Raw genomic sequence first — 20,790 nt, forward strand, 5'->3', positions numbered from 1 at the left:
CCCGGAGGCCTCTGCCTCCTGAGATATCACACCTCCGCTTCTGGCCGACGGCATCCTCGGCTATCAGTCTGCATCTGGGACTAAAATGGAGGAATCATAGCTTTTCATTCTCTTTTTGATGAGCCATTTAAAAAGTATCCCACACCGTAGCCATTCACTTCTTTTTTGGGCACCATTCCATGGTCCTCCAGAGCCTTCCCCTGGGCCTGTCACTTCAGGGTGCCACAGGAAACGGTTTACTCAGCCGTGTGGCCCCTTTTGTCCCATCTCCTAAGAAAGCTGTATTTTCACTGCTTTTAGCCACAGACTGGCCAAATAACCAATCCTAGATTTCCTCCATCTTCCCTGCACCCGTTTCCGTGTTAGGGTTTGTAGTGGGTTGAATGGTGGGCCCCAGAAAGGGCTGTCACATCAAACCCCTGAAATCTGTGAATTGTGACCTTATTTGGAAAACAGATTTTTGCAGCTGTAATTAGCTATCTTGAGATGAGATCATCCCGGATTAGCTAAATCCAATGACAAGTGTCCTTATTAGAGGCACCCAGCGGAGAGACACAGGAAGAAGCGGACCAGGGGGCGGGGGGGACGCAGTCACATACCACGCAAGCTAGCATGCTGGCGGCCACCAGAAGCTCACAGAGAGGCCTGGGACGCACTCTCTCCCCAGAGCTTCTAGACCAAAGGGGCCCGCCGACAACTTGATTTCCTACTGGCCAGGCACAGAAAATCCTGAGACTCAAACACAATCAGGCCATTCACTGAAAGACATCAAATACATTCAAATTCATGATGTCATATTGATAATATTTTTTTAAATCCCTGACTTAAAAAAAATCCTTTTGGTGAGACTTCCCTGGTGGCGCAGTGGTTAAGAATCCACCTGCCAAGGCAGGGGACACGGGTTTGAGCCCTGGTCCAGGAAGATCCCGCATACCACAGAGCAACTAAGCCCGTGCGCCACAACTACTGAGCCTGCGCTCTAGAGCCCGCACACCACAACTACTGAGCCCGCGTGCCACAACTACTGAGCCCGTGCACCACAACTACTGAGCCTGCGCTCTAGAGCCCGCACACAACTACTGAGCCCGCGTGCCACAACTACTGAGCCCGCGTGCCACAACTACTGAGCCCGCGTGCCGCAACTACTGAAGCCCACGCACCTAGAGCCTGTGCTCCGCAACAAGAGAAGCCACCGCAATGAGAAGCCCGCACACCGCAACCAAGAGTAGCCCCCACATCGCCGCAACTAGAGAAGCCCGCGCACAGCAACGAAGACCAAACACAGCCAAAAATAAATTAATAAATTTTATTTTAAAAATAATCCCTTTGGAAGTTGATAGAGCACTGACTCATTATTCTGAAAACTGATAGGTAAAGAGAAAGAATGAAGCATTTATTCTGCCTTTCCTGTATGAACTGTATTTCAGGGTAACCCAAGAGTTGATGAAGCACCCCCAGCCCTGATTCTTCACCCCAGCAGCAGCAATTTTGCAGGGCCAGGCTCCGGCCTCGGGACAGCACCACCAGCCCCTCCTCACCCATCTGGGTCCGGGTCTGGGCCCAGGAGGCCGCTCCTCCAGAACCAGCACCGCCCCCTGTACAGAGCTCCCCGGGCCACCTCTGAGCTTTGTTCCCTCGGTCCTGGGCCAGGGCGGGATGGGGGGAGGGTCGCTTCCAGCAGCTGCTGCCTTCCCCACGCTTAGAGTTCAATGCGTTCAGTGATCTGATTGACGGCTTTACACTGTCAACGCTTCTTTATGCTTTTGATTTTATTTATGTATTTATTTTATTTTTTGGCTGTGCCGCGTGGCTAGTGAGATCTTAGTTTCCCAACCAGGGATTGAACCCGCGCCCTCGGCAGTGAAAGTGTGGAGTCCTAACCACTGCACCGCCAGGGAAGTCCCCAGCAATTTTTTATCTTAAAGTTCCTTTATTCAAAGAACTGGCGTGGTTTCTGTTTCCTTGTGGGACCTTGACGGATACCTGAAATTGGTACCAGGCAGGGTCTCAGGAAGCTGACTTTCAATGTGGAGTTTGGGGAGTGGGTTGGTCATGGGCTTGAGCTTGGACAGGGCAACGAGCTCCGCACGAAGGAGAAGTGGGATCTGGTGACCTCAGGCCAGCCGTGGCATCGCCATTAAGCAGACTACTCCCTGCGGTGTTGCTGGTGGACAGAGAAGGTGTCTCGGGGCGCCGATACCCTTGACCGTACCACAGCAGTGGTGGCCCCAGGACTGTGGTGTGGGATGGCTGTTTCTGAGCCCTAGGAGAGTTTCACAAAGAAAGGAAATCTCAGGACTTTGAAGGCTCAGCTCAGGTCATGGTCAAGAAAACCATGGAGTCTCCACAACAGTCCTAAAAGGATTTCTTCCTTGCAGCCACCAGGCCAGTATCGCTGAATATCGGACACCAAATTGCATTCGGTGGGTTGCAGAATCACAACACGTGTCGTGTCCCCAGCCTCGCCAGGTCTGTCTTGTGAGCGTGTGACATTGGCTGGGAAGGCGTGGGACCCTGAAACTTGGAAAGGGACATCTGGTTAGACTCAGAGGAAACTGAGACGCTCCAATCCCCCTGCCACTCTGAGCCTGTCTTGCCAGGGGACATGACTCGAAACCACTGTAATAACCTCACCTGGGGAAACTGTCTTAGAAGGAAACGATTTTTCTCCTCAAAACCCACCCCAGACACCCTTGTTGCACTAGATCCATAGCCAGGTTCAGATCTCGGCATGCTCCAGGGTCAAGTACAAAGACTGATCCAAGAGGAAATAGCTTCTACACTAAAAGAACGGAAAGATTTCTCACATAGAGATTGGCAGAAACCAGAACAATCTATGTGGGGATGGATTCCGAGAGTGTTAGACCAAGGAAGACAGAGCATAACCCTGGATCAGGCCCTGTGTACTCACGAGCGCGTCCTTATCGGAGATTCTGGATTTAATTGTGTAGCTCTTGCAGCTTGAGGTGAAATGGACAGAAATTGGACTGTGGACTGTGTTTAATGAGATTGAAATGCCAGAACTTCACTGGTGTGAAACAGAAGGAATCAGAAGGCTTGGGGAGAGAGGAATACCACCTGCCCACCTCCCCTCCCCCACCGACTATATCTCCCCAGAGGTCCCAGGGAACACTCCCTCCGCTAAGGCACTGAGGACTGCATTGGTGAGGGGCAGCTGAGCTAGCCATGTCCTACAGCCATGTCCTACAGTCCTACACATTCCCCCCATGTGATGGTGGGAATCCCTGGGCTCCCTGATTTCAGAGATCCTGGGGTCCCAGAGTAGCAGAGACTAAGTGGCAGCATTAATTCCCAAAGCCAAGGTGAGCCCAGTTCCTGAACAGGACAACAGGGGCTAATGTAATCAGTAAGCTCCACCAATTATATAATTGAGGGTCACGTCCCTAGGAACGAAGTTGCCCGCTAAAATGTTCCTATAGCAGGAAAAACTCCAGGTCTGGTGACCCAAAACCTGACTTCAGTGGCCAAAATGGAGATCAATGGCCTCTTCCCAGTTTCAAGACTTGACACCGGTTTGCCGATCCCGAGCTCATGACTGACGAGGAGGCCAGGTCCCTGGAGGGAGGACCCTGCAGCACAGACACAAGAACGTGCTGTAGATCTTTCTCTGGACCTTCTGCAAAGGCAGCTGTGGCCCTTCACCCAAGTGACCTGCCCCAAGGAAAAGGAAATACCGGGTCCTTGGGGGATTACTAGAGGCTGGCTCTGGACTAATGCCAACTCCTGGGACATCTCTGTGGCTGAAGAGCAAACCTCGTGGCTTAACAACGGTTATTTATCGTGACCTCTCATGGTTTGGGGGTTGGCTGGTTTGGCTTGGTGGTTCTGGCTTGAGGCCTCTCAGGTGTCACAGGGCCTGGGGCTGGCTGGAGTCACATGGAAGGTTGGCTATCAGGACCTCAAGCTGTTGGCTAGAACACCCATGAGAGGTCTCTCCGTGTGGCTTGGGCTTCCACACAGCATGGCAGCTGACTTCTATGAGCAACTCTTCCAACACAGAGAGCCGGGGCTGGGGGTGGGGGGCGGGGAAGCTGTACCACCATCTGTGGACCCAGCCTCAGAAGTCAGGCACTGTCACTCCTGCCACATACTGTTCATCACGAAGGAGTCACCGAGGCCAGCCAAGAGTCAAGCGGGAAGGATTAGGCTCCATTTTTGAAGAGAGGGGTATCAAGGAATTTGTGGACATGCTTAAGCCTATTACAGTCCATCCTCTGGCCATGAACTGTTTGTAATTCTTGAACATGAAGAATAAACTCACCCCTCCCAAGACTTTGCCCCAAAGCCTCATCAATTATGGCCTCGTGCTCTTGGCATCTAAATCAGATCCAGGTACAGATGAGGCTGTACAGGTGCATCTCCGCAGGTACAGCTCATCGTGCAGAGTCCATCTAAAGCCTTACGGACTGAAAGGCCAGCGATCCGTCCCTCCCCACACACCCAATGTGCAAAGGCAGCGTGGGCATAAGTAACCACCCTAGATGCTCCCTCAGAAAGAGGGAAGCCGGCGCTGGGGGTGGGGACACAAACCACAGCCCCAAGTCCATAACCTTTCTAAATTTCTGGGCATTAAAATTTTTTTATTTATTTGTTTGTTTGTTTATTTTTGGGTGTATTGGGTCTTCGTTGCTGCGCGTGGGCTTTTCTCTAGTTGCGGTGAGCAGGGGCTACTCTTCTTTGCACCGTGCGGGCTTCTCGTTGCAGTGGCTTCTCTTGTTGCGGAGCACGGGCTCTAGGCGCGTGGGTTTCAGTAGTTGTGGCACGTGGGCTCAGTAGTTGTGGTTCGAGGGCTCTAGAGCACAGGCTCAGTAGTTGTGGCACACGGGCTTAGTTGCTCCACGGCATGTGGGATCTTCCCGGACCAGGGCTCAAACCCGTGTCCTCTGCATTGGCGGGCGGACTCTTAACCACTGCGCCACCAGGGGAAGCCCCTGGGCATTTTACCACTTCCTTGAGGCTCAAGAGATGGTTCCTCGCAGGTCTTGGCTCCAGCCTCTGAGTTATTCCTTTTCTCCCATGACTGTAGCTGTGTCTGTCGCTGAACATCTCCTGTTTGAGGCTTGTGTTCATTGTCGAGTGTGACTCCTGCCTAGGAGCTTGGGGGTCAAGACTTCTTGTTTCGTACTTTCTCCGCCCGCACAGACCAAGGTGGCAGGGCTGACAGCTAGTGTGATGCTCTTAAAATCTTTGTGGGAAATCAGGGGTAGGATAAATGAAAACACCACAAAGTTTGCTGTTTGTACCAAAAATCAGTCTTAAAAGAAAAGAAAAAGTGTTCCTGGGTTCCTGCAAGCCTTTGGTTAATTTCCCAAGTTGCAAAAAAGTTTATTGTGACAATTTTTGCCTATTTTTTCCTTTCCTTTGTGAAGGGGCAGAATCTGGATTTCCTATTCCACCATTTTTGCTGACGTCTTGAGAAAGTTATGATTCTTCTTTTAAAAGCAGCTTATTGTGACAGAGTTCACGTACTATACGATTCACCCACTGAAGGTGTACAATTCAGAGGTTTTTAGTATGGTCAGATGATCATGTGACCATCACCCAATCTAATTTTAGAACATTTTAGCCTCTTTAAAAGCAACCCCAGGGACTTCCCTGGTGGCACAGTGCTTAAGAATCTGCCTGCCAATGCAGGGGACACGGGTTCCATCCCTGGTCCGGGAAGATCCCACATTCTGCAGAGCAACGAAGCCCACGTGCCACAACTACTGAGCCTGCGCTCTAGAGTTCATGCACCACTACTACTGAAGCCTGAGCGCCTAGAGTCCGCGCTCTGCAAAGAGAGAAGCCACCTCATTGAGAAGCCCACGCACCGCAATGCAGACCCAACACAGCCAAAAATAAAAATGGAAATGGCAAAAAAAAAAAAAAGCAACCCCATACCTAGCAGCTCTTACCCTCCATTCTCTCCCAATCTCTAACCCAGCCGTAGGCAACCACTAACCTACTTTCTGTCTCTACAGGTTTCCCTGTCCTGGACATTTTCTATCAGTGGAGTCATACTATGGTCTTTGGTAACTGGCTCCTTTCACCTTGCATAATGTTTGCAAGATTCATCCATATTGAAACATGTATCAGTACTTCATTTTCTTTTAAATTACTGAATCGTCTCCCGTTGCATAGATCTACAGTGATTCTCAAGCAGTTGCTACTGGTTTGGCTGGATGGTTAAGGGCTTGGAAAGAAGAGGATTGGGAGCTGGGTGACAGCGAGCTCTGGGGAAGAGGCACCGGATGGACTTCTTAGAAAGGACGCAGACTGTGACAATATCTGTATCCCAGGTGGACAGATGTCTCCAAGGCCCATCCAATGCAAAGGAGACTCTCAACATCAGCTGGAAACAAGGACCATTCTGTGGAGGTCTTCGGCCTCTTCATCGAGCCGGTGCATTGCTTATTTGATGGGCCCGTGTGCAAAGTGATCTTGGAGGGAGGGATGGAGGCGCCACGTGGATGACAATGCAAGCTCCACCACCGAAGCCGCCCTGCCCACCACCACTGCAAGCCAACGCTGAGCCCCCAGTATGGCATCATTACCCGGGGATCCAGCCAGCCAAGTGGTGGCACATTTATTACGTGGACTCATCCATCATGCGGGGGACAGAGGTGCAGTCTTGCTGGAATAGACACGGATTCCGGACTTGCTTTTCCTGCCAGCACCCCCATGCACAGACTTAGGGAGGGACTCGCTGACCATCACACCATTCCCACAGCAGTATTCTGTGCAAGGGACCTCGTTGCTGAGAAAAAGGAGGGAAACTATAGGCCCTTGCTCGTGGAAGCCACTGGCTTTATATGCGCCCATCACCCAGAGCGCCCCCCTAGCAGAGAGCAGAGTGGCCTCCTGAGGATGCGGGTGAAGCACCCATTGGGAACTTCACCGTGAATGCTTTGAGCCATAGACAAATATACGGTGCTGTCTTCCCCAAAGCCAGACCACAGGCGCCCGGGAACCGAAGGGTGGAGGTGGGAGAGGCCTTCCAATGATGCCTCGTGTCAGTTTCAATTCTGCCCCACGTCTTTGAGCTTCTGATGACTTGGAAGGCTTGGTTCTAGAGAGAGGAATGGGCTCACCAGGGAGCACATCAATGGCTTCTTTGATTTGGAAGATGAGACTGCCGCTTGGAAATCAGGGCCTCCTGATACCACTGAATCAAAACACTGAGAAGTGGGTTACCTTACCAACTGGGGTGACGGAGAAAGTGAGTTGTTGCTTCACGTTGAGGTTGAGGGCAGGGAGAACTATGTTGAGAACCCAGGGGATTCTCCCTGGTACATCTTAGTATTTCTACTACCAAGAGCAAAGTTCATGGAAAGCTGCAGCCACCAAAGACGATGGATGGATGGATGGATGGATGGATGGATGGGTGGATGGAAGGATGGACAGACAGATGGATGTATGGTTAGATAGATAGACGGATGGATTGATAGATAGATAGATAGATGGTTAGATAGATGGATGGATGGATAGATGGATTGGATAGACAGATAGATAGATAGATAGATAGCAGGATAATTGAGGGTTTGTGCCCATCAGGAATGAAGGTATAAGTCACCCCACTAGCTAAAGAAACCTCGACCAGCTGAGATCTTGCTGAGGGCAAAGGAAACCCCATCTGACTGTTACAGAAACAAGGACGGTAACAACTCTCCATATTGCCCCCTGCCTGTTAAGTACGTATGTATTTGTATCTAGCTCTTCTTTTATTTCCTCACTTCCCTTATGACTTTCAGTACAGTTTTGTTAGAAGTTAACTTTGCAATTTAGTTTCAGGTAAAAGAATATTCAGACAGAAGGAGACTGATAGGAAAGGTAATTAACCTAACCCAGAAAAGGAGACCTCGACTGGTGGGACTTTGTATTTCCTCTATTTGGGACCCCCTGTCCTCGGGGTCTGGGTCCCTGCCCTACGGGGACCCTATTCTTGGTGCAGAGACACCAGCTCCAGCTGCCAGCACCCCCTCCTCAAAAGTCTGAGTTTCAGCTCTTTCGTGTCCCTCCTCTGAGTTTCTAAATGTTCACAATTCCACCCTCTTCTCTTTGGTCCTTTTGCTTCCTGTGGTTACCACCTTTGAGATACTTTAGAGGTCTTTATTTTAACCTGAAAGTTACCTAGTTAACAACTTTGTACCTAATGAACAATCCCTTCTATTAATCTCTCTCTGGTCAAATCACTGGTGTGATTTCTGTCTTCCAGCTGGACCCTGACTAAGTCCCTCATCAACTATACATATTGCCAGTTTCTTCTCACCTCTGTGACTTTCCTTTTCACTCATTTTAAAAATAAGCTTTTACGTTTTAATTTAGGACAGTTTTAGATTTACAGAAAAATTGCAAAGACAATACTGAGAGTTTCCATATAGCCCACAAACACACCATACATGTGTATATTTTCTTGTATATGCATTTAAGACAATAAACTTCCCTCCAGGCATGATTTTAACTGCATCTCACAAGTTTTGATATATTGTATTTTTATCATCATTCAATTAAAATAGTTTAAAATTTGTACTGTGAATTTCTCTTTGACCCATGAGGAATTTAGAATTTTTTTTTTTGTATCCCACAGAATATATTTTAAAGTAATCATATATAGGGGTTTTCTTCTAGTATCTTTTTATTGTTGTTTTATAGACTATGTTTCCTGTGACCCTTTTCGCCTAGGATTTAAGTGCTTTGAAATGTATCGAAACTGATTCACGGACTGGCATATGGTCAATTTTTGGAGATGTTCTGTGTCCTTGTAAACAATGTGCATTCTACAGTGGTGGGTTCAGTGTGCTTGAATGTCTCTTATGTCGACTTCCTGAATTAGCGTTAGGGGAAACCGTAAAAATGAAAGTTCAGTAGGGAAAGGGACAGATACCAAACGAGAGTATTATTGCAAAAGGATTTGGAGGTGGGTGCGGAAGGAAACAGACCTAATTTTCATGGCAGAACCGGGACCTGGCCCGGCTGGGTGACATGGGTTAGTGGGACACGTGGTTTTGAGAGAGTACGTACGCCCGGGACAAGATGAAATTATTAAAAACAACGCTATAGATTATTAGGGGTAAGAATGCTAAGAGCAACAGCAGTGGCAGAAGTGGCAACAGCAGACGCAAACAGCAACACGAAGCTACGACCAACACCGTGCTACGACCTACAATAATGGTCACGTGGCTCCCGCAGCTGCTCCACCCCCAGCGGGAGACCCCGCCCCGCGATCCCGCCCCGCGGAGCCATCGATGGCTCCGGCTCGTGGCGCCCGCCTGCCGGCCTCGGCGCTCGGCTCGGCATGCCTGCGGCGCTGCCATAGCGACGCGGACACGCAGCCAACTGGCGCCGCCCCGCCCGAGGCGCCCGGCCCCGCGACCCGCTAGCCGCCGAGGCCCCACGGCGCGGGCGGCCGGGGCGGCGACGACGGGGGGCGCGGGTCAGGTGACAGGGGCGGGCGGTAGGGGGACGCTGGGCGCGGGCCGGGCCAGGCGGGACCCGGGATGCCGGGGAGGCAATGGGGACGCGCCCTGGGTGCGGGCCGGGCCGGGCGTTGGGGGCTCAGCGGCAGCCGGCGGTGATGACTGGGCAGGGCGATGGGGGCGCGGGCCACACAGAAGGAGAAGTGAACTTGCATGGCTGGGAAAGCATGGGCAGGGGCGGCGTGGGGCGGGGGTGTTGTGGATGCTCCCGTTTGGTTTTTACCTGACGTCATTTTTCTTTCTGGTCCAGGGGCCTCCCTGATGCTTGGAGCAGAAAGAAGGCGCTGGTGGCTGGGTGAGTACCAGCGTCCCCAGCATGGGCAGGTCACTTCTGTGCCCCGTCAAGTTCTTAGGACTTATTTCGGAGATCTAGACACTAACGCTCCAACAAGTGGCTTCCCCAGGATCGTCCCCTTAGTTAATGAAAGAACTAGGGTGAGGCCCAGGTCTACCTCTTAAACCCAGGCTCACCGCGTCACCAGAGAGCAAATGAAATACTGGAATGTGTCGGTAGCTTGGCTTAACGCTCAGATGCCAAGAGTTAAGGAGGATTCTGTGCCATATAACCTGCCATTTCTGCTGGGGCCCTTTTCGCCCCAACACCTGACAGCATGTTCATTTCTTTGTAGCAACACCTTGGACAGGAGCTGGAGACTAGCCAGATAAAGAGCACTGAAGAAATGCTGGTTCCAAATCCCTGGCAGGGATCAGAACGCCTCTGCTGTGCTGAAAGCCGACCCGAGCACAGATGGGGAGCGGGCAGTTACAGGAGCTGCTGTCTGTCTGTCTAGTTGTACAATGTCCTTCCATTCGGGACACCAGGTACACCTTTGCAAATTTAGTGGTCCACGTCGTGGTGTCAGAATCGCTGCAGACACAAGTCCCCCCTGAGGTGGGCGCCTCGCCCGTTGTCAACTGCACGCCTAATACAGTGTGCACAGCCGTCACCAGGAAACGCTGCGGCCAGGGCACTGCTGACCTGCTTGCCGACTCACGTGTGGTTCTTAAGTGTCTTTTCAGAATGCTCGGAGGCTCCTCTCAAGTTTCCTTGCAGAGAACCCTCACAAGGGTGTTGCCTGTAAATGGCCTGAATTTCTCATTTGTACCAGTAGGTTAAAGAAGGAATCCTCAAACCCCAGCAGCTGAAATACCGGTTCACTAGTGCGTTTAGCGCAAAGCACGGGCTCAGAGGCCTCCTGCGCAGGAGCCCAGGAGAGGGGAGGTTCCGGCCAGTGATGAGCGGCCGCGTCCCGCTGGCAGAGAAAGCCCTGTCCGAAGGCTACGCCCGGCTCCGGTACCGGGACACCTCCCTGCTCATCTGGCAACAGCAGCAGCAGAAGTTGGCATCTGTGCCGCCCGGGACGTACCTAAGCAGGAGCCGAAGCACGTGGTACTCACAGTACGGAAATGAGGCCATCCTCGTCCGGGACAAAAACAAGCTGGACGTCTCCCGGGACACGGGGCAATCCAAGTTTTGTTCTGTTATGTAATTCTGCTGTGAAAGCCTGAGCCCAGGCACCCAGCCGCCTTGCTGATCCCTAGTCCTTACTGGGAGATCCTGAACAGTGAACGTGAAGGTTGAGCTGTGGTAGAAGAACCCCAAAATCCCAGAGATGGCGCCCCGGCCCATTCGCAGTCGGGCTGATGGGTGGACTGGGCTCCTGGACTCCGTTCTGATCTTGCAGGTGCTGTAGGCACAGGCCAGGTCCGGGGCCCGGCTAGATGCTGTTTCGGTCATACTTCCGAAGAAGTCAGGCGGGAGGGACACCCCGGCTACAGACCCACCTCGTCACATTCTTGCAGACTGTCCTTTAGGTTTCCCTTCTGCCTGGTAAAGAGTGGGTCAGATCTAGAAGAAGGAGAAGGAATTGGCATCACGTCAGGTCGCAGATCCACGTGCGGGGCCACGACGTGCGGGACCAAGACAGATTCGCCCTAAACAGCCATCGGCAGCAACATTTCCGCAGGGACTTTGTGGCACTTGAGTTTTGAGTCTAGTAACCAAAATGATCACTGCGTGTGATGCACTGTGATGGCTCCTACACTAGCTTCCTGATGCTGGAGGTTTGTGGGGCAAAGGCATCCCCAAAACATTAAGGAAACCCCCCAATTATTAAGTTACACAAAAGCTGCTAACGGTGATTTCAAATTGAATCACAGGGCTGAAATAGGCAGGTCCTCAGCGGACAGCAGTTCAGCCTCTACTCCGAGGCTGCACCTCCCGGCCACCTGCAGTGTTTGATGGGCGTGGGCCGTGACCACACACAAGCAGCTTCGGCCCACCTGTGTGGGCAGCTTTATGAGTCATTTTTAAAGGATTTGCTGTCTGCTGTAATGAAGGTCTGTGTGGCGAGGCAAACGTGGAAGTGTCTTTTGTCAAAGCTGAGTTTTCTTTTCTAAATAAATCTCCTTTAGGAGCCGCCTTCCTTCCTCACTCCTTATTTTGATCTGTTTGCTCCCAATATCCTAGCGTGGCTTTCAGGTTTTTTTTTTTTTTTTTTTTTTTTTTAAAACAGTAACATCTAACGATTGCTAAAAACCCCAGTGCAGAAACGCATGAGGCGCCCTCCCCAGAGGCAGCGGCCGTCAGCAGCTCGGCGCGTGCGTGTGCCGAGGTTCCGGAGGTGGCATCCCGCACCACGCAGCGCCTGGTTCTGTGAGGTTTTGCTCAGCTGTACAGACGGGAAGATTACGTCACGCTTCCAACGGCCTGCTGGCAGCGCTCCCGTGAGGCAGAGACCTTCCGGCTGTCCATGCACACGGCACGTCCTGGGCTTCCCCTTGCGTGGCTCCTCGTGCAGGCGTGCAAGCTGCTTAGCAGACAGCAACCAGAAGGGAGCTGCTGGGTCAGACCGCGTTCCCCCGACGTCACGTGTCCAGCCAGAGGCCTGGTCCTTGCGCAGGGAGCCATGGGGAGGCTGGAAGGCAGATTTCCTTAAGCACCTCCCCGAGGCGAAGAGGGAAGCCTGTCTCGTCGACACAGTCAGGAGGGCCTCTGCAGTAGAGGCTCGCCCGTGCAGGCGCCCTGACACTGGAATTCCCCAGTAGACAGGCCTTGTCGGCATCTCTGCGCTCGTTCGACTTCAGTTCAGTTTGGGAAGGCGGCAGACTTCTGAATTAGCTGGAATGCCTCTGCTGTATGCTCGCTGCCCCCCAGACTAACCTAGAAACGGGCCGTGGTTGGCTCAGCCGCAAGCACGGGCCACGGCCGCCGTCTGCACTGGTCGGGTGTGCAGGTGACCGACGTGCCCTGGGCGGCTCGCACACAGCGGGCACTAAGCTGCTTAGCGAGCAGGGAGGCCGCGTCTGCCTCCCGGCTGGGGCTGGGGCTGCCGCGGCGGACGTGCTCAGTCCCCGTCCTCGGGGAGCTCAGTCTGGGTGACGGGGGGCAAGGGAATACAGGGCAGGGGGGCCTCGGGCCTGGACTCGGGCAGAGCCTTCCCCCGGGACATCACTGCAAGGCTCGGCTCCAACAGCTGTGACTGTTTTGAAAACGGCGTCAGGACTCGGCATTTGTCTCGATACTCCTTCATTCCTTGCTGCCGCCTCCACCGTGGACGAAACCTCAGCGCGCACAACGTCCCGACTTGGTTTCCTGGAAACGTCCGTTGGGCCAGCGGACGAGCGTTTGATGCCTCTGGTCCCGGAAAGCACCTCAGTGCAGACTGAGGGCACAGCGGGGACAGAGGATGGATGACCGAGCAGGCGGGAACCGAGGCGACCGAACCTGTGGGTCATGGAGGGGGGCGGCCCATCCACAGAGCTGCTGACCTGAAAAGGTCAGCACTGAGCTCTTTAAGACCCTCTGGGATGCTTTGGGTATTCCTGCCAGAAGCTACGGGATGTCAAAACGAGGGACTCCCCCCGTCGTCACACGCCAGCAAGGGGAGAGCTGGGAGCCCAGAAAGCACAGGATAAGGCACCTCTTTTTTTTTTTTTTTTTCTTTTATTATGAAAACAAAACAAATGCCCCAGGAGAAGGGTCCATGATTACCAGAAACATCAAAGAGTACTTTCTACCACTTTTATTCTGTTGTGTTGAGGCCAGCATTGCAATAAACAAGCTAAAACTACGTACACCGGACTCATTTTCAGTAACTGACATTTACAGGAATATACTAGAAACGGCACTAAACAGCTTAAGAAAAGTTACGGTAAACTTGCATGCACACCATACAGAAAAGTAACATTTTAAATATAAAAGAAAAACCTCCTGGAAGTGTTATGCCAGTATTAGGGAACAGCGCTACACCGGGTGTAACAAATCTTTTATCGTGGGCGGTGTTCCCCCCCCCCCCCCCCCCCCGCAAACTGTAAAAGGTGAATATTGCAGAAGAACAAAAACCGAAAAACAAACAGAAGAAAAACGTATCTTAACAGTTTGTAAGCAAGATGAGTGAGCATCTCTGGAATTCAGTTAACAGCCCGAGCCGCCCCCTCGACCCCCAGGGATCACGAGGACTGTTCCACAGCCGTTTCTGTGCCCTGCACGAGGCCAACCCACCGAACACAGGCCCTAAGCCTCGACAGGCTGCCCTCCGGTTCTCGGCACTGGAACTCCGCTTGCCCAACGCAGAGAAATGGAAATGGCGAACACCCACAGGCTGACCTCGGGGGGGGGGGGTGTGAGGGGGTGGAGAGGGTCCCCCCAAAACTCTGAAATCAGTTTTGAAGTCTGGACAGAAAGCCTTAAAAAAGCCAATGAACTACAACCGCTCAGCACGGACTAAGCCCTCCGGCAGCGTCAGAGCCAGCAGATCTTTCAGAGGAAAGGAGCACAGGTGGCTGAGACTCCACATCTCTCCCAACACGGAACCAGCAGGTAAGGAAATGCTCCCGCTGTGCTCAGCTCTAGGGCCCGATGTCCCCCGCTGCGTGGCTGGCACAGGTGACCCTCCCCGCTCGCTCGCGGCTGGAGGGGCGCTCCACGGGAGCCCCCAGCACCTCCAGGCCCCCCAGTTGGGGTCTGTTTGTTACTCAGATGCGTGCCTGCTGCATTCTGCCCATGAGATCCCGCTTCAGGACCTTCCATCCTGTCGTAATTCCTTCAAGCCATAGGTTGTTTACTCCATTAAAGATCTGCTTAGAAAACACCTTTGAAAAACAGGGCAGCTTTAAAAAACGGCAAGTCTAAAATTCATTTATATTTTTATTACAAACAAAACTTAATGAAAAAACTTGAACAGACTGGCTCAAAACTCACCCAAAGGTGAGAATCACCAGCAGTCAGAAAAATGGTAATCCACCATCCATCGCCTCATCAGAGTTCTATACCCATCAGAGGTAGCCTCTAGCCATAAGTGTTAGTGGGATCCAAGTCGACTTTAGGATTTTTAGAAACCACCGCCTGTTAGGATACCAACGACTAGTCTCCCGATCCATCCAGAAGTGCTGGCAGAAAGAACTCGCCACCAGACAAGAGGCCAGGCCACCCGCGGCTCCACCCCCAGCACCCCCCTGAGTAAAGTCTCACGGGGAGAGAGACTATTGCGGTCCCTTCTGTGCTAACTGGAAAATGCGTGAGCAGGGAGCCCCGTGCCGCCACTGCTGGCGGCTGGAAGACCGCGTGGGGCAGCAGGGGCCGCGCCCCTCTCCTGGAGGTGGGGGGGGTGAGGGGTGCCCCATCCGGGGGCCCTTGCATTCCTGGCCAAAGCCACAATGGTCAGAGCGTAGGTAGGCAGTGTGGATGGGGCATCCCTGCACTCAAAGGCCGTATGGCAGCCTCTGGAGAAAACAAAACCAAAACATAACCTTCTGTTAAACTCTGTATATTATTATTATTTTTTTTTTTACAATAGAAAGTTAAAAATCAAGACTTAGATTTACTATACATTTTTCTTCTCTCAGATTACAAAGTTTATATTATATAACTGGGGTTCCCTAAATTGAAGTCTTTTAAAACAGTCCTAAGAGAGACCAGAAGTGGATACAAAAGAACTAAACAAACGAAATAAAAAACCAGAACGTGCTGCAGCTGGAAGTCGTCTACGCCTGTAAGTGTCCAAATTTCACACACACACGAAAAAGAACAAGAACAGAAACCCCAGCAGCCCCGAGAGGAGAGCAAGCGCACACGGACGTGACTGAGCACCGGCACGGGGACAGCAGGCTGTAGCACCTGGAGGTGAGAGGCCCGCTGGCCAGCAGGGTCTGGGGCTCCCCTTCAAACCATTTAAAAGGCCTGCGTCTCTGCCACTTTTTTTTTTTTTAATGTGTTTCTTTTGCAGTTTTGTTTTTCTTTCCTTTTTTTTTTTTTTTTAAAAAAATGACCAATGATCTTAATAAATAAAGTATTCATATATACATGAAACTGGGACAATGGTTCCGGAGTGCGTGGCAGCGGCTGGGCTGGGGACGCACGTGGGGGCTGGCCTTTTGTAGAAAACTGCTGAACCTTACAAAAAAGTCTCCTCCTGTATTTTTTTTTTTAATCTTTTCTTCTTTTTTTTTTTCTTTTTTTTTTTTTTAAGTTGAGGTAAAAGTTTCAGTGTTTGGGAACCCGCGCGTTGCACACGCAGCCACCGTGTTCCCTCCCGGGAGCTCCCGACGTCACAGAGATCAGAAAAACTCGGCTCCCTTCCACGCCCACCCTCGCCGGTCCGCCACCCGCGGGAGCTCTGGCTGCAGTGACGATGACCCCTCCCCGCTTGGGCCCAGCCCTGGCCCTCACGGCGGGGGCAGGCACGGCTGTCCTCAGCCCCTGCAGAAAGAGGTGACCCCTCGGACGTGCGGGTCAGAGCCCAGGCCCCCAAAGACAAAGACAAACGCCTGTTCGCAAAGCTGGCAGCTTTCACATACGGTACCATTTCCGAGACATCTCCTTTGGAGAAATTCTCGCCGGAGCTACAGACCGGGTCGGGCGTAAGAAAAGGGATTTTGCATGAACCTCCGGATCACACCTTACGTGTTTTTCTACGGTCATCAGGTTAGCGTTTGAAGTTGTCATCTCCAAGAGACTGAATTCAGTTACGAAGGAAAGGCGTTATGCAGATTCTCAGCTTCTCATAAAGTCTAATGGACACACACGGAAAGATCTTTGACCTATTAAAGCCAAAACTGGAAGATACCATAACACTGAATTAAAAAGAGAACCTGCACACCATGGAACGAAAATAGTATATTAACCATAGAAGGGAACACTGCAGAGTTTCGGCGTGGGCGACGTCCACTGGTTTTGTTCCGTCCCGTGAGAGCCCAGAGTTTATTCCGAGTCGCTGCTGTCGGAGCTGGATCCGCTGGAGCTGCTGCTCCCGGACTCAGACGAGCTGCTGCTGCTGAGCCGGGAGGGCCCTCCCGAGGGCGCGGAGCCTGACTTCTCTGGGGGAGACGCGCGGGTGAGGGGTGCGCCCCCCACGCGCCGGCCGCCCCTCCCTCCTCGTGAGCCCGTCCGTGCCTCCCCCGCCCCCCCCCCACATGCCCCGACCCACCCGGATCCTGACCCGGTCACGTGATAAACGTTAAGAGATTTTGTTGAAAAGCAGCAACGCGTTAACGAGGTTGTGATGGTGTAAGAAATGCGTCTGGTGCTCGTACCCTGTTCCCGGCACAGAGCTCCTAAATCCCCTGCAATCTCCCTAGTGGCAAGAACATTCTTTACTGCTAAGGAGCCCCTTTAGCTCCCACCTGAGTTTACGCTCACGAGTGACTCGGGGCGGGGGGGCCCCACACAGCCCAGGGCTGCTCACCAGGAAGACCATGTGACCGGGGGCGGGGACTTTCAGCTCCCCCCACCGCCGGCCCCCATGGCCGAGGAGGGGCGGGGACTGGAGACTGTGCTCCAGAGAGAACCCCCGGTTCAGGGGGCCTCCAGCTGCTGGGAGGGTGGTGGCTGGACAGGCCTGGAGACTCCACGCCCCCACACCCTGCCCTGTGCCGCTCATCCACCTGGCTGTCCCTGAGTTGTGTCCTTTATAACAAACCACAAGGGGTTTCACTCATAATTCCTGAGTTCTGTGAGCCATCCTAGCCAATTTTCAAACCTGAGGAGGGGGTTGTGGGAATCCCCGATTTCCAGCCCGTCAGTCAAAGGCACGGGAGGCTTGGGACGTGCACCTGGCGTCTTGGGGAGGGGGGGAGGGCGCTGAGCCCTTAACCGAGCAGACAGCGTCAGCACGAAGCTCAACTGCTGGACACCCTGCTCGTGTGGGAGCTGGAGAACTGGCGTGAGAAAAACTCACACGTTTGGTGTCGGAAGTGTGAGCAGAAACAGCTCAGAGGTCAACACATCTAAATACACTTAGAGGCTGGGAGAAAAGGCAATCTACTACGAGAAACTGATGGGACGTGCGGGGACGTGGCCGGCCACGTGAAGGATCCACAGTCACACGCGCTGAGCAGCAACCACGCCCTCCCCAGGGCTAACGCAAGGGGGGCCTCTCAGCCATCAGTGGGAGCGAGCAGGGCTCCGAGCCCCAGCTTGGCACTGGGCAAGGGGACCAGGCAAGGCTGTGGCACCTGGCCACTGCATGACCAAGACTGGACCTAGAATCTGACCGCCACCTGGGCCCCACTGTCCCTGGGGCCAGGACAAAGGTATTTGCCTTTTCTTACAGGCCCCGGGGAAAGGAGGCAAGGAATCAAATCACCTGCTCGCCTAAAATAAGACCCCGAGTCCACAGAGCTGAGGGCCTGGGGCTGGAAGTCAGACCCTCCCCCTCCACCTGTGATACTGGCTAACTGGCTGGGAACTAGTGTTCCTGTCTGAGAGCAGCCAGAAAGCCCACTGCTGGGGGCCAGGACCCACTGAAGCTGCAGGGTAGGACCTCAGTCCCTCCCAAGTCATGGGGTCCAGCCCCCCAAGACCACAGCTGCGCCCTTCCAAAGGGCCGTCTCCCAGGGGCTCTGCAAAGCGGCGCTTTCACACACGCCTGTCATGTGCTCAGCCTCCCTGCAGGGCCGGGCTCTGGTCCCAGTTTGCAGATAAGGAAATCAGGGTTTCGGGGGTGGGGTGGGGTGTCAACAGCCTCCTCCAGGGAAACGCAGCTCGTTAAGAGGTGGAGCCACAGGCGCAGACCCAGGTCAGCTGCCCGCTCCCTCCCACTGCCCTCTGCCCCCGGGGCGGAGCAGCGCCAGGGCCACGGGTACCTCTCTTGGCAGGCTTCTTGCTGTTGCCCAGCTGCCCGCTGACATCCTGCAGCCGCCTCTCGAGCTCCTTCTTCTTCTCCTGAGCCAACTCCTCCTTCGACTTGGCCGCCTGCTTCTTCCCGCTCGTGGCTGTGGAAGAGCACGGGAGCTGAGGCCACAGGCGGGGAAGGGCGGGGAAGGGCGGGCGGCCCCAGGGGCAGCCCACACGCACGGAGGCCCCGCCACACGCGAGGCTCTGCAACCGCCACAAAACTCCTGAGCTGGGACAGACCACCCCCACTGCAGACAGCTGCACAGACGGCGGCGCCCCCGGGTGAGGGGCAGAGCTGCGGCTTGAGGCCCTGACCCCCCAACTCATGGTTTTCCTTCGCCACGGCCGAGGCTCTCCCTCGGCCTCAGTGAGGCCCAGACTCCGCCCTGGAGCCAACTCTACCTCCTGGCGTGCTTGAGCCAGCACCTCTGAGTCCACAGGCGACTTACCGAGGGGCAAACGTGCCGTGACTGCAGGGGTCACGCCACGCTCCATCCAGGAGAAGGCAGTTTCCCCCCTCAGAGCGAGTGAGGACCACGCAGCCCGAGGGGGCCACGCACAGCAGCAGGTGCACCCTGGGTGCTGTTCCTCAGGGCCGGGCGGCTGCCCTGTTCTCCTGCCCCCGTGGGGCGGCCTGGGGCCCTCCTGCCCTTCCTCTCACTCCCCAGGACCCAACAACCCAGGCAGCGACTCGTTCCCGTCCAGTGAAGTCATCGACTTCCAGGGTGAGCCTGAGCCAGTGCAATCGTCCGTCCTGGGAGGCCTCTGGACCTCCACCCCAGGCAAAGGGAACTGGTCTGCCCAGGCAGGGAACCATCGACAGGTCGCCTGCAGCCCAGGCCCCAAACGGAGCCTCAAGAAGGCTTGTGGTGAGGGCCTTAGCCAGCATTTGAACGAATGGGGCTGGGGACCGACCCAGGGGTCCTGCCTGCTCCGGGGAAGGATGAGGCACACAAGTGCTGCCCACCTGCCCGGGAGCAGGGGAAGAAGGGCTCCGGCTGGGGTGGGGCCGCAGCTGGTCTCAGCCAAGCCCCGCCCCCAGCTGAGCTGACGGAAGCTGTGTCCCTGCATCCTCAAGTCACAAGGCAGAAGAGGGGCGAGGAGCCTGGCAGCGTGCGACCCACTCCCACTCCCACCCCCGGGGCTGCCTGGCTGTCTGCTCCAGGACCAAAGGGGGTGACGGGCAGGGGCGGCAGCAAGGCACCCCGTCCCGACGACTTACAGAATGGCTTCCTTTGCTTTTTCTGTAAACAAGACTTGACGTATCTCTCTAGTTCCCGCAAAGTGGTGGGTTTTAGAGTCTCAAAGTCAATCTCTATCTCGTCGGGGTTGGAGTCCCTGAGCGAGGGCTCCCGCGACTGGATGATGTGTACCACCCGGCCCAGCTTCTCCCCCGGTAGCCGGTTGATGTCCAGGCTGAGCTGGCGCTTCTCATCGTAGCTCATGGGCAGCCCCTCTTCCTCCTCCTCCGAGTCATAGGAGGCCGACGCCTGCTTGCCGCCCTTCTTCGGCTGTCTGAGGCAGAAGGCAAGGAGCATCATGGCGTGGAAGCCCCCGTCCCCATCCCTGGAGCCCCCTCCCCCGCCCAGCCCCTGCCCCACAACCCCGAGTTCCCCCCACCGCCCCCCCCAGACCCCGACCCCTTGCCCGCCGGCCCTCTTCCTCTCCAGGACCAGGCTCTCTTACCAAGGAGCAGCCCAACCCCCAGACAGAGAAGCCGGGCGCCTGCCTGGAGACACACATACATCTCCAGGGACACGGAAGACCCTGCTCCAGAGGTCAGAGCAGAGGCTGCTACCGGCCTAGGGAGGCCTTGGCCGGGAAACAACCGTGGTGGTCAGCTCCCCTCAGTGCCCCACGGGCATCTTAAGCAGGACAGGTCAAACTCATCTCCGTATTCAAGTAACCCAGAAGGCGGCAGGAAGGGGGACAGAGGAGTAAACAGCAGGGACAGACAGAAAATAAGGGAATGGTAGGTGGAAACCAAATTGTATCCACAATTACATTAAATATAAATGGTCTAAACACACCAATTAAAAGAAAGGGGTGCTCAGACTGGGTAAGAACCAAGACCCAATGTATATGCTATCTAGTCTACACAACCCCCCTTGAAATATAACGACAGAGGTAGGTTAAATGTAAAAAGATGGGGGGAAAATATTCCGTGTAAATACTAATCAAAAGAAAACCGCAATG

The 20,790-nt window shown here is 54.0% G+C and overlaps 2 protein-coding genes and 1 long non-coding RNA gene across 5 annotated transcripts in view; 2 read left to right on the forward strand and 1 right to left on the reverse strand.

The window, feature by feature from the left end:
• Nucleotides 1-9,360: 9,360 nt before the first annotated feature.
• Nucleotides 9,361-14,181, forward strand: LOC116755133. The gene is made up of 4 exons (XR_004350242.1): nt 9,361-9,441; nt 9,730-9,774; nt 10,109-10,301; nt 11,996-14,181. It is a non-coding gene; the product is annotated as an uncharacterized LOC116755133 (long non-coding RNA).
• Nucleotides 10,576-11,113, forward strand: BRD3OS (BRD3 opposite strand). Its single transcript, XM_032634047.1, has one exon. It carries the CDS (start codon nt 10,715-10,717, stop codon nt 10,967-10,969), a length of 255 nt encoding a protein of 84 aa, XP_032489938.1. The 5' UTR covers nt 10,576-10,714; the 3' UTR covers nt 10,970-11,113.
• Nucleotides 14,182-15,738: 1,557 nt separating the features above from the next.
• Nucleotides 15,739-20,790, reverse strand: part of BRD3 (bromodomain containing 3) — a 33,123-nt gene continuing 28,071 nt past the window's right edge. Inside the window, exons 10-12 of one of the 3 annotated variants that reach the window (XM_032634009.1) lie at nt 19,817-20,109; nt 18,564-18,692; nt 15,739-16,535 (exon numbers count right to left, since the gene is read on the reverse strand). In XM_032634009.1, the coding sequence (XP_032489900.1) occupies nt 16,474-16,535; nt 18,564-18,692; nt 19,817-20,109 (484 nt within the window). In that variant the 3' untranslated portion in view covers nt 15,739-16,473. Of the gene's footprint in view, nt 16,797-18,563; nt 18,693-19,816; nt 20,110-20,790 lie in introns of all 3 variants that reach the window. The other 2 variants (XM_032634008.1, XM_032634007.1) reach the window with 2 other exon arrangements.

The sequence above is a fragment of the Phocoena sinus genome, chromosome 6, assembly GCF_008692025.1.
Source record: "Phocoena sinus isolate mPhoSin1 chromosome 6, mPhoSin1.pri, whole genome shotgun sequence".
Classification (NCBI taxonomy): Eukaryota; Metazoa; Chordata; class Mammalia; order Artiodactyla; family Phocoenidae; genus Phocoena; species Phocoena sinus.

What these genes read in the sequence shown, in the direction of transcription:
- BRD3OS (XM_032634047.1), top strand. Translation starts at nt 10,715, where the DNA reads ATGAGCGGCCGCGTCCCGCTGGCAGAGAAAGCCCTGTCCGAAGGCTAC.